Below are 13,993 nucleotides of genomic sequence, written 5' to 3' on the forward strand. Positions count from 1 at the left end.
AAACTCCCAGATGAGTCCTCAGCAATGAAAGCCCCCAGAGAGATCCCTTTTCATCATCCATAGCAAGTCCCTGGAGAGATCACCACTGATCATACATAGCAAGACACCAGAGATCACTGTTCATCATCCATAGCAAGTCCCCGGACGAAGCCCGCTCATCATTCATATAGCAAGTCCCCAGAGAGATCCCTGTTCATCATCCACTACCAGTCTCCAGAGATCCCTGCTCATCATCCATATTAAGTCCCCGGGGGTTACTTCTCATCATCCATATCAAGTCCCCTGAGCTGTTCCTGCTCAACATCCATAGCAAGTCCTTGGAGAGATCACCACTGATAATCCATAGCAAGTCCCCAGAGATCACTGCTCATCATCCATAGCAAGTTCCCATATGAACCCCGCTCATCATCCATATAGCAAGTCCCTGGAGAGGTTCCTGCTCACCAACCATAGCAAGCCCCTGGAGAGATCACTCCTCATCATCCATAGCAAGTCCCCATATGAGCCCCGCTCATCATCCATATAGCAAGTCCCTGGAGAGGTTCCTGCTCACCATCCATAGCAAGCCCCTGGAGAGATCACTCCTCATCATCCATAGCAAGTCCCCATATGAACCCCGCTCATCATCCATATAGCAAGTCCCTGGAGAGGTTCCTGCTCACCATCCATAGCAAGCCCCTGTAGAGATCACTCCTCATCATCCATAGCAAGTCATCATATGAACCCCGCTCATCATCCATATAGCAAGTCCCTGGAGAGGTTCCTGCTCACCATCCATAGCAAGCCCCTGGAGAGATCACTCCTCATCATCCATAGCAAGTCCCCAGAGAGATCACTCCTTATCATCCATAGCAAGTCCCCGGAGATCCTTGCTTATCACTCATAATGTAATGTTGCCAGGTGTCAATAATTGTGCGTATGAAAACATCAGCCAAATAGAGTGACTAACGGTGGGTTTGCATCAGAGTAAGAGGAGAGATGGATGAGCTGTAGAGTTCATGATGGACTGGAGCAAGAAATGTTCTTTAGGTTGAGATGACAGACATTAGATAGAGAGGCTGATGTGTGGTTTGAATGAAAGAGTAGTATGCCTACGCCACAGGCTTGGGTCACAGGGATTATTGGAGTGTTTTCCATGGATGCCCATGAAGAAAAGGATTTTGAGAAGCAGAGGCTAGTCAAGTTTGGGTCAAAAGCTAAGGAGAGATTCAGAAGTATGAGAATAGAGTAGAAACCTTCAGTTTTAGAAGTACCCAAGGAGTGACCGAGGCAGAAGCCAGACTGGAGATAATCAAACAGTGAGTTGGAAGTGAGGTGATTGACACATTCCAAGTGGACTTGTTGCTCCAGTAGTTTGGAATAGAAGGAAAGGAGGGATATAGGCCTGTAGTTGGGGAGGGAGGTGGGGTCCAGGGGAGGTTTGTTGAGTACAGGACTTGCTTGAAAGTGGAAGGGAAATTACCAGTGGAGATGGAAAGTGGAAGAGACCTTAGGGCAGGTATGATGAAAGAGAGGTAAGTTATGAGGTGAGAGGGAATAGGATCAAGGAACAGGTGATGTGATACACCATGCTGTATCCCCTGGTTCAAAATTATTTATATAGTCAATGTGCTAAGCATTGTACTTTACTGTGCAGTTACCTATGTTTATCATAATCAATAAAAAAAACATTTGACTAACAACTTAAAGCAAAATGGACATTTTAAAAAGGGCTGTTTGTGGACTAATTAGTGCAAACAGGACGTTTAATAAACATCCATTTTGCAAAAATTCACAGGAGTGCCACACCCGCAGATTGGGGAAGACGGAGAACACATCGTTTTTTTTTCACCACCTTTGTTAGGTGTTGTTTTTTTACACTTTTTAGCATCCTTGGTTTGACTCGGTTAGAGAAAAAGGCATTAAGCTGGGTAGACACATACGATAGTTCGGGCCCTGCTCAGTCATTCACCTGGCCCAGGCTGGTAGGTATTTCCCTGTTCACACAATGTACCATAGCGTGGCAGGCAGTGATGCCATCCTCCTCTGTACGGCACTTACCTGGGTCCTGAGGTGTGGAGATGGGGGATGAGTATTCAGTTATTGTGTACAGGCTCGTACTTGCATTAATCGTCCCATCTGTGTTATAATTAATCTGAGTGAAACCTGATACAGCAACGCTGGGAAGAGATGTGAGAAGAAGCACAAATCAATAGAAGACGTAAAAAAATACTTTCATGAAGATATTTATAAAGATATTTAGTGGCACAGTTCAGGGCAAGTCTTGCTATTACATTTACTAAAATAATAAAAAAAAATTCTTAATGTATTTTTCGCAAAAGGCATACTTGAAAAAAAAATTACATCTTGCAATAAACAATCCCAATACCTGGTGCAGCAGTAACAGACTTCCTTGCCACTTCTATGCCAGTCTCTGCTCACTGTTCCCAGTAATTCCCAGACCAATCACCCTGTCCGTCACCCCCGGGAGAGTCCAGAGACAGGGCCAGAAACTGAGGGTACCTCTGGCTACCTACTACTAAGGGGCACCTGTAGTGTAGCAGGCTACACTGAGCAGGGGAAGTAAGGGAGAGGTGAAAGCTGGACCAACCAGCACACTTGTGGTGCGGCAGGGTTTTGTAGGTCCATGAAAGGCAGAGTCTAAGGTGCCAGGACAACTGTGCCTATAGGCTCCTATGGTGTAAATCTGGGCCTGTCCAGAGATGTGCTCCATGTAACGGGGGAGGGTGGGGACGTCCCTGCTGAAACCTCACTTCACAGACACGTTAACTGGCCACCTGTAGTCTCAGCCGTACCTTTTCTGCAACCCTTGCAAAAATCTGATGCGACCCAGGCAAGGGTTTCTCCAGGCTCGGGGGACCTCAGTAAACCTACCCAATGTGTGTGATGCAATGCGGGACAACACACTACATGGGGATGCAAGAACATTGAGCTAGGAGAACCTCAGTAAATAAGACCTATAATCTGATCGGGGACATTAGTTTAGAATTCAACCAACACCCACCATTTATGTGCAGTATGTTCACGAAAACATGGCTATTCATAAAGGCCTTTTCCTCCCTTCTCATTCACCAAACCAACCAAGAAAGATCCACCAAAACACAGACTGGTTCCTCTTAATAGGTAAAATGATGGCCTGCTAATAACCAACATCCACTGCATTTGTCAATGCCACGTGGCTCCCTATGTAGACCAATTTTTTTCAAAATTCAAACTTCATCCATATCACAGTGACATGCTTTGGGAAAATTCCACACATGCAAAACTTTCCGCCATGATTTAGACAAGGCTGTATTCTCATTTAACATTTAACTTTAAACAATACTCAAGGCCAGTTTTAGGTGAAATGGGGCCCTTAGAAAAAATGAATATGGGACCCCCTACATACTTGCTGACAGTGGCATTTGAGCCCCCCCCCCCCCCCCTTACCATTATTAGTGGGTCTTTTGTCCCTACATCTGCCCCAGATAGGGGTATTAGGGGGGTTTTATGCTCCACTTCCATATTACACTCCACTGTGCTTACCCTGCATAAATCACCAGGTGTTACCCCTATGATGGTGACACCTAGTGTGCACTGCACCCTATGTACCCTTTTAGTGATGCCAATAAAAGAAGAAAGACTTGGGGGCCCTTACGGGGCCTTTAGCATTTGACCAGTTTGCCATAATGAAGTGCTGGCTCTGCAACTACTGATAAACATTGGTAGCAAATGCAAGTACCAAGATGTATAGCCATTTCTCCCTACATCTGCCAAATCTTCATAAACTGGACATAGGGTCTGTTAGGATCAGGGTTGCTCGTAAACTACGCAACTACGCATCGTAGTTCGTAGACGAAGTTTAAGAACTACACGTACGCATTTCCGCGTAGTCGTAGTCCCGCTATGCGAAGCTTCGCCCGCTACGCGTAGTTGACGTATGTATTGCGAAGTCAAATACGCGTGCGGTAACTGCGTCTATACGGATCATTGCGCATGCGCAGAAATATTATTGCCCTTTTATACGCATACAATTCCGCTTTGGAAGGTGGAATGTACGCGTATATTAGTTTATATTTGCAAACAGGTTGAAGATTATTGCGGAAATTTTTCCGCATAAGGGCATAAGCGGTCGCATCAACTATGCTTCGCACTACGCGAAGCTTGCGTAATTAAACACGTAGTCTACGAAATGCAAACGTAGTGAAGTTTCCGATTACATAGCCATAGATTGCGAAGCGTATTTGCGTAAAAATACGCGTAGTTCCAGCGTAGCGAAGTTGGCTGACTACGACCATCCCTGGTTAGGATAGGGCGTTTAGTGTTGGATAAAAGCCACCAAATTAGGAGGCATCATACTCAGATATTAGCTGAATACAGGCCAGTCAGGGCTTCTAGTTGAATTTAGCATTCCCCTTCGTTATTGATGTTGATGAATGGGCGGAGCCAGAGCATCTTCATGTCATGAGTATCAACAGGGGTCGAGTGGGGCGTGGACGCAGGTGGACGACGTCCACTTGCTTTTTTCAGAAAGTGGACTCCGTCCACCCTGGCATCTGTGGAGGGAGAGAGCGCAGTGGAAGGAGAGCTGTGCGCAGCGGTGGGGAAGGCGGGCCATTTTCCCCCTCCTTCCCTCACCTTGGGGCTCTCCATCCCCCGCTCTCCCCTCCAAAAGTAACAAATGAGCAGCTGGCAGCAGGCGGGAGTTGAAACTTACCTCACTCTCGTCCGAAAAGCTGAGTAAGTAGTGATGTCCGGTTCATTTGAGCCGGATCTTTCCTGTGAGTTGTGTGATCCGGCTCATCACACTGAACTGAATCAGTTCAGTGGATGAGACAGGAACTGCAGCTGAATACTGCAGCTGCAGTTCCTGTCTCCTCCACTGAACTGATTTGATTCAGTATGATGAGCCGGATCACTGAACTCACAGGAAAGAACCGGCTCAAATGAACCGGACATCACTACTTTCCCGGCTTACCAGGAAGGAAGAGGTAAGTCACGCTGCTGTCAGGCTCCCACAAATTTTAGTTCTGGAGGGGTAGAGGGAGGAAGGGGGAGCCCTGAGGGGGGAGGAGACATTCCCCGCTGTGCCCACCAATCCCTCCTCTCTGTGCTGCCTGACTACATATACTGGGGATATATACACCTGTCTACATATACTCCTGGCTACATATACTGGGGATATATACACCTGTCTACACATATACTGGGAACATATACTCCTGGCTACATATACTGGGGACATATACTCTTGGCTACATATACTGGGGACATATACACCTGTCTACATATACTGGGGACATATACTCCTGGCTACATATACTGGGGACATATACTCCTGGCTACATATACTGGGGATATATACACCTGTCTACATATAGTGGGGACATATACTCCTGGCTACATATACTGGGGACATATACTCCTGGCTACATATACTGGGGACATATACTCCTGGCTACATATACTGGGGACATATACTCCTGGCTACATATACTGGGGATATATACACCTGTCTACATATACTGGGGACATATACTCCTGGCTACATATACTGGGGACATATACTCCTGGGCACATATACTCCTGGGCACATATACTGGGGACATATACCTCTAGCTACATATACTGGGCACATATACCCCTGGCTACATATACTAGGCAACTATACCTCTGGCTACATATACCTCAGGACTACTATACTCATGGCTACTTATACTGGGGACACTTATAGACCTGGCTACCTATGCTGGGGGTACCTATTTTGGAGGAACTGCTGTCAGATTATCTGCATTTTTGTGGAACCGCTGTTATGTATTTTGGGGAACAGCTGCCAGAATGTGTATGTTTGGGGGACTACTGCTGCCAGAATATATGTATTTTGGGGAACTGCTGCCAGATTGTGTATGTTTGGGGGACCACTACTGCCAGATTATGTCTTTTGGGTGTTACGTGTATTTTGGGTGACTCACGGCCAGGTTTTGCGTATTTTGGGGAACTGCTTCCAAATTATGTGTATGTTGGGGGAACTGCTGCTGCGACATTGTCTATTTTGGAGGAACCACTGCCATATTATCTGTATTTTGGAGGAACTTCTACCAGATTATGTGTTTTTTTGGTGAAATGCTGTCAGATTACATCTATTTTTGGGGGATACACTATGGCAGAGCTCAAACTTCCCTGGCAGACCTTTTAAATCACTGCTAAGGTCATGTATATTTGGCCCCACCCATGACCACGCCCACATTATGTTTGACTACGCCCATCTTTTTGGAACGCCGCGCTATGCGCGGCACAGGGCTTTTTAGGGTGAGTCCACTCACCTTTTTTTCCAGGATTAGACCCCTGAGTATCAAAGAAATGAGATGGCCGTGGATCCTATTGCAGCAGTGGTATACCAACGGGAGCAGGAGGCTAAGTGGGATGCCGCGGAGGGACTGCCTGCATCACCTGATTGGACTGCCAAGTTATGATATGCCTGTATTACATTTAGACACGTACGTGCAATTTAGTGCGAAGCGTGCATAGTGATTCTTTTACAGGATTATTCTATGGTGGTTTTATATGTTTTTTTATGAGCTGAATTAGGCCCCGTTTTACCCCTTGAGCACCAGAGCAATTTTCACCTTTCAGCGCTCCTTCCATTCATTCGTCTATAACTGTACCATTACTCATCGCACTGAAATGAACTATATTTTGTTTTTTTCGCCACCAATTAGGCTTTCTTTAGGTGGGACATTATGCCAAGAATTATTTTATTCTAAATGTGTTTTAAATGGAAAATAGGAAAAAATGTGGGAAAAAATCATTATTTTTCAGTTTTCAGCCATTATAGTTTTTAAATAATGCATGCTACTGTAACTAAAATCCATGACATTTATTTGCCGATTTGTCCCAGTTATTACACCATTTAAATTATGTCCCTATCACAATGTTTGGCGCCAATATTTTATTTGGAAATAAAGGTGCATTTTTTTTCAGTTTTGCGTCCATCCCTAATTACCGTATTTCGCGCCGTATAAGACGCTCCGGAATATAAGACGCACCCAGGTTTAGAGGGCAAAATCCAGGGAAAAAAAAAATAAACTAAACCTGGTGCGTCCATATCTCAGGAGCGTCTTGTACATGACCTCCCCCAAATGGTGTCCTCCTGTCTGCCCCCAGTGTGCTGCTGTCTGCCCCCAGTGTGCTGCTGTCTGCCCCCATGTGTCCTGCTGTCTGCCCCCATGTGTCCTGCTGTCTGCCCCTATGTGTCCTGCTGTCTGCCCCCATGTGTCCTGCTGTCTGCCCCCAGTGTGCTGCTGTCTGCCCCCATGTGTCCTAATGTCTGCCGGGTCCCCCCTGTGTTTGCTCGCCAGGTCCCCCCTGTGTTTGCTCGCCGGGTCCCCCTGTGTGTGCTCGCCGGGTCCCGCCTGCTTGCCCCCCTCCTCGTGTCCCCCCGTGTGTGTGCTCGCCGGGCCCCCCCTAATTGAGAAGCGGCAGCTGCTTACCTCCTCCATCTTGCCCGCGGCGATTGAAAACATCCGGCTTCTGTGGGCGGCTTCCTCTAGTGCCGGCTTGTAATGACGCATCATCGATGACGCGTCATTACAAGCCGGCACTAGAGGAAGCCGCCCACAGAAGCCGGATGTCTTCAATCGCCGCGGGCAAGATGGAGGAGGTAAGAGCTGCCGCTTTTCAATCACAGGGGGGCCCGGGCACACACACAGGGGACACGAGGAGGGGGGCAAGCAGGCGGGAAGGAGGAGACGGCCACAGGAGGATGCACAGGCAGGGAATCCCCGACGGCGGGTTGCGGATCGTATCGGCGGGTGTTCGTAAGTCGGAGATTCCCTGCCTTTGCCGTATAAGACGCAGGGACTTTTTCTCCCCATTTTTTGGGGAGAAAAAGTGCGTCTTATACGGCGAAAAGTACGGTACAAGCCCATAGTTTATAAAGTAGCAGTGTTATACCCTCTTGACATAAATATTTAAAGAGTTCAGTCCCTAAGGTAACTATTTATGTATTTTTTTTATTGTAATTTTTTTTCTTTTTATTACAAAAAAAAAACAAAAAATGGGGAGTGTGGGATTTATTATAAGTTAATTTATAATATAACACTATGCATTTATGTATGAAAAATATTGTGGGTGTAGTTTTACTATTTGGCCACAAGATGGCCACAGTAATTTTTTGTGCATGTGTCCTGTAAGCGTAGGAAGTACGCTTACAGGAAGTGCAATGAGGCTGGGAAACTTTTTTTTCGCAATGATCGCGCTGCTTCTCATAGAAGCAGGTGATCATTACTGGGGGGCTTAGATCAACGAACGTTTTTTCACATTCACTGATCTCTGGGTGAGCGGGTGGCGGCATGCAGGAGTGCGGGAGTGCGGACAGCGGTGGTAGCAGCGGGGGTGCGTGTATCTATGCATCTGGTGGGGAAGGGGTGTTAAAAGGGGCGTAGATACACGCTACTATGGTGTTAAAGTGGTTGATATTACATACTTACCTCGCCATCAGTTCCTCTCAGAAGCTCACCATTTTCTTCTTACAGTGATCCCTTCCAGTTCTGACAAAATTTTGTCAGAACTGAAATATACCAGTTGCTGTCAGTTATATTACAGCTTCTGTCAGTTACAATTGAATGTGCAAGGTAATGTCCATGCTTCCCTATGGCTCAAGTGGGCAATATTACAGTTTAACAGAGTGCTGTCCAGGAAGCTGTTATGGGGTAATGGCCACCTTCAAAATGGAGGACAGAAAATTCCATTGATCACAGTGGACAAACAGGACATAGGAGAGGAGAAAGAATGATGAGCAGACTACACAAGAGGTAACTATGACGTGTTTATGTTTATTTTGTCTTTTAATTTTCAGTTCAGGTTCTCTTTAATCAGTTGATCTCAGTTATAACTGAAAGGACAACTGATTTTAAAAGTAATGCCCATGTTTTCCTATGGCACAGTTCACCGGGTCAGTTAAAAATGGCGCCATCGCCGAAAGTGTAAAAATGGTGCCGCATTAATTTGCATTATAAAACAATATTTATCGTTTTATCAGTTAAAAAATGGCACCGCACTAAAAACGATATTTATTGTTTTATGACTCACATTTCAAAACAATATTTATAGATTTATGGGTTGAATGTGAGTTTTGCTCCCAGTGTGTGTGTGTGTGTATATATATATATATATATATATATATATATATATATATATATATATATATATATATATATATATATATATATATATACTGTATATTCCTGCGTATAAGACTACTTTTTAACCCTTAAAAATATTCTGAAAAGTTGGGGGTCGTCTTATACGTCGGGTGTCATTGATGCCGGGTGATACCCCCTATCCTGTTACCGCCTCTCAGATCTCGCTGCTGAGGACAGTAGTGAAGCGGTGCAGGAGCACATGTGTGAGATCTGAGAGGCAGAGAGGGAGATAAATAGGATACAAGGGCGGGGCCAGACGGGTGAAAGAGGCGTGTTTTATGGGCACAGCGCAATCTATTCTCCCATACCGCTCTGATAAACAGGGAGACAAGGAGAGCTGACCAATCCACTTAGGGAGAGGGAGAGCTGACCAATCCAACCAGTCAATTGACTATATACTGTTATATACTGGGTACCACATACAGTACAGCACTAGTATATGATGTTTTTTTTTATTTGGTGTACGTTGGAAGAGGAGTAGTCTTATATGGCGAGTATATCACAAACTCTATATTTTAACTGAAAAAGTTGGGGGGTCGTCTTATACACCCAGTCGTCTTATACGCCGGAATATACGGTATATATATGTGTGTGTACACACATATATATATGTGTGTGTGTGTGTGTATATATATATATATACTAGCCAACCCGCGTCGTACGCCGCATCTATCTATCTAATAGAGTACGTGCCTCAACCTTCAAGCAAGAAGAAGAAGTAGGCTTTCCATGAGAAAATGTATGCATGCTCAAACACCAAGTTTAACCCTAGCAAGTCTGGCTTTGCAAATCCGGCCTAATTGGCTATTCATGTGGAAATGCTCATGCAAATATGCATTTGCTTTCGCATGCCAAACTATGCAGGGTCCAAAAACCAATACCGCAAAGCAATCGCCCTGCGGGAATTAGTTCATGCTACATTAGCACTATCCAGAAGCACCACGGGGAGGATTCCCAATGCCCCCGTTTTATACAACCGGGGGACCGCGGGGTCCCAGGATCTCTCGCTGCCTGGGAACCACAGCGGCACCCCGGAGGGGGAGGCTGGGTGGCGCAGCAGACCCCCCCCCAAGCGTGGCCAGCACCGGGGAGAGCTGTCCGCACCCACCTCCTAATATTAAAAACAGGCACTTACCTTAACGTCCATTGCGTTTAGCTACATGCGCATTAATTTTCTCATGGAAAGCATTTTGTGCAGTTTGTATCCTTTTGGAGGCAGGTGGTGGATGGCTTGCTCTGGTGGTGTGAACCCCGGAGTGAGTTGTCTGCACCTGTCCTCCCCCCCCCCCTCTGCAGTGTTGTGTGTGAGCCAGCCCTGAGCTCTAAAGCATGGGGTGACCCATGCTTCTCTCCTTTCTCATGTGGGGCCCCCAAGTTAATGCGCATGTAGCAGAACGCAATGGACGTTAAGGTAAGTGCCTGTTTTTAATATTGGGAGGTGGGTGCGGACGGCTCTACCCGGCACTGGCCACACTTGGGCGCCCGGCGCTGGCCACACCTCCCCCTCCGGGGTGCCGCTGTGGTTCACAGGCAGTGAGAGAGCCTGGGACCCTGCGGTCCCCTCGATTGTATAAAAAGGGGGCATTGGGAATCCTCCCCGTGGCGCTTCTGGATAGTGCTAATGTAGCATGTAGCAGGGTGACCGCTTTGCGGTATTGGTTTGTGCATGTATTTGCCTCATGAATAGCCAATTAGGCTAGATTTGCAAAGCCAGACTTGCTAGGGTATGGCCTCTTTTCCATGGACTGTTGATAGGCAGTGAAATGCCTCTCAAACTCTCACAACTGCTCACTGCTGCCTGGTAACTGCTTGTTGCTGCCTGGTATCTGCTCACTGCTGCATGGTAACTGCTTGCTGAGCACACAGCTCAACAGTCCGTGGAAAAGAGGCCTTAAACTTGGTGTTTGAGCACGCATACATTTTCTCATGCAAAGTACTTCTTCTGGCTTGAAGGTTGAGGCACGCCCTGGGGGCAGGGAACTACTTCTTCTTCTTGCCTGAAGGTTGAGGCACTTACTCAATTATATATATAGATAGAAGATAGATAGATAGATAGATAGATAGATAGATAGATAGATAGATAGATAGATAGATAGATAGATAGATAGATTTGCAAAGCCAGACTTGCTAGGGTTAGGCCTCCTTTCCACGGACTGTTTATTAGGCAGTGAAATGCCTCTCAAACTCTCTCAACTTCTCACTGCTGCCTAGTAACTGCTTGTTGCTGCCTGATAACTGCTTGTTGCTGCCTGATAACTTCTTACTTGTGCCTGGTAACTGCTTGCTGAGCACACAGCTCAACAGTCCGTGGAAATGAGGACTCAAACTTGGTCTTTGAGCACGCATAAATTTTTCATTTCCACATGAAAGACCAATACACAGTGGTGTACACGTGAGAAGTGGAACAAAAATCATACATGATTCCATACATTTAAAAAAATAAAAATAACTGCAAAGTGAGGTGTGCGTAATTATTCAGCCCCGAGTCAATACTTTGTAGAACCACCTTTTGCTGCAATTACAGCTGCCAGTCTTTTAGGGTATGTCTCTACCAGCTTTGCACATCTAGAGACTGAAATCCTTGCCCTTTCTTTTTTGCAAAACAGTTCCAGCTTAGTCAGATTAGATGGACAGCGTTGGGAACAGCAGTTTTCAGATCTTGCCACATAGTCTCGATTGGATTTAGATCTGGACTTTGACTGGGCCAACACATGGATATGTTTTGTTTTAAACCATTCCATTGTTGCCCTGGCTTTATGTTTAGGGTCGTTGTCCTGCTGGAAGGTGAACCTCTGCCCCAGTCTCAAGTCTTTTGCAGACTCCAAGAGGTTTTTTTCCAAGATTGCCCTGTATTTGGCTCCATCCATCTTCCTATCAACTCTGACCAGCTTCCCTGCCCCTGCTGAAGAGAAGCACCCCCAGAGCATGATGCTGGCACCATCATATTTGACAGTGGGGATGGTGTGTTTAGAGTGATGTGCAGTGTTAGTTTTCAGCCACACATGGCGTTTTGCATTTTGGCCAAAAAGTTCCATTTTGGTCTCATCTGACCAGAGCACCTTCTTCCAGATGTTTACTGTGTCCTCCACATGGCTTTTGGCAAACTGCAAATGGGACTTCTTATGCTTTTCTTTTAACAATGGCTTTCTTCTTCTTCTAATAGTTGTCCTATGGACAGAGTCTCCCACCTGAGCTGTAGATCTCTGCAGCTCGTCCAGAGTAACCATGGACCTCTTGACTGCATTTCTGATCAGTGCTCTCCTTGTTCGGCATGTGAGTTTAGGTGGACGGCCTTGTCTTGGCAGGTTTACAGTTGTGCCATACTCCTTCTATTTCTGAATGATCGCTTGAACAGTGCTCTGAGGGATGTTCAAGGCTTTGGAAATATTTTTGTAGCCTAAGCCTGCTTTAAATTTCTCAATAACTTTATTCCTGGCCTGTCTGGTGTGTTCTTTGGACTTCATGGTGTTGTTGCTCCCAATATTCTCTTAGACAACCTATGAGGCCATCACAGAGCAGCAGTATTTGTACTGACATTAGATTACACACAGGTGCACTCTATTTAGTCATTAGCACTCATCAGGCAATGTCTATGGGCAACTGACTGCACTCAGACCAAAGGGGGCTGAATAATTAAGCACACCCCACTTTGCAGTTATTTATTTGTAAAAAATGTTTGGAATCACGTATGATTTTTGTTCCACTTCTCACATGTACACCACTTTGTATTGGTCTTTCACGTGGAAATCCAATCCAATTGATTCATGTTTGTGGCAGTGATGTGACAAAATGTGGAAAACTTCAAGGGGGCCGAATACTTTTGCAAACCACTGTACATATACACACACACACAGTATATACACGTGTGTGTGTGTGTGTGTGTGTGTGTGTGTGTGTGTGTGTGTGTGTGTGTGTGTGTGTGTGTGTGTATATGTATATATATATATATATATATATATATATAGAGAGAGAGAGAGAGAGAGAGAGAGAGAGAGAGAGAGAGAGAGAGAGAGAGAGAGAGAGAGAGAGATTTATTTTTAGCTTTTAGCAGTGCCTCAATTTATGGCTTTAAAAGCACTTTAGGGAGCCACATTGACATACAACCAAAATCGTCTTGACATAAAACGATATTTATTGTTTTATATAAAAACGATATTTATCATTTTAAAACACTTTAGCGGTGCCATTATTTAACCGGCGCCATTTTTCACTGTACCCCAGTTCATACTATACATGTTTTAACTGAAAGATGTTTTATAATGCACTGCTATGAGAAGAAGAAAAAAAAACACGTACCAACTGATTAAGTGTAAACAGGCCCTTAAAGAATCACTTTTTATCTGGAGGAAGACCTGATTGCCTTTACTGGTGAATTTGTCGGCTGAATGTCATTGTATTGAATGACAGATCCCCCTGGTGTCTGAAGTGGCAACTATCCGGGAACTTGTACAGCCTTTTAAGTGGTGTGTGCAGGTGGACTACTACAAATACTATGATGAATCAGAAGAGGTTGAAGAATTAGAGAGGACATCTCTCTAACGAGGAGGAGAAAGCTCATATAATTACCAGTACGATGACTTTGGCTCCAGCGGACCATTGATGTACGGGTCCTTTCCGCTGCCATCTCCAATCACCACGTTTACAGTTTTTGCCACATCTCTGGCCACCCTCCTTCTACTTCCGCTCATATCTTTGATCAGGGCCACATACTGAGTGGTGCTCTTACTCTTGAAATTGCTGTAAGTCTTGGATAAAACACTGCTTTTGGGTTGTGTGTTTGCAACTGGAAGACAACAAAGCAGACACACAGT

The 13,993-nt window shown here is 45.4% G+C and overlaps 1 protein-coding gene across 1 annotated transcript in view; it reads right to left on the minus strand.

The window, feature by feature from the left end:
* The window catches only part of LOC137537964 (receptor-type tyrosine-protein phosphatase beta-like), a 421,053-nt gene that overhangs the window by 42,698 nt on the left and 364,362 nt on the right, over nucleotides 1-13,993 (minus strand). The window contains exons 35-36 of the mRNA XM_068259888.1: nucleotides 13,749-13,965; nucleotides 2,041-2,159 (exon numbers count right to left, since the gene is read on the minus strand). Of these exons, the coding sequence (XP_068115989.1) occupies nucleotides 2,041-2,159; nucleotides 13,749-13,965 (336 nt within the window). The remainder of the gene's footprint in view (nucleotides 1-2,040; nucleotides 2,160-13,748; nucleotides 13,966-13,993) is intronic.

Source organism: Hyperolius riggenbachi, chromosome 11, assembly GCF_040937935.1.
Source record: "Hyperolius riggenbachi isolate aHypRig1 chromosome 11, aHypRig1.pri, whole genome shotgun sequence".
In the NCBI taxonomy this organism is placed as follows: domain Eukaryota; kingdom Metazoa; phylum Chordata; class Amphibia; order Anura; family Hyperoliidae; genus Hyperolius; species Hyperolius riggenbachi.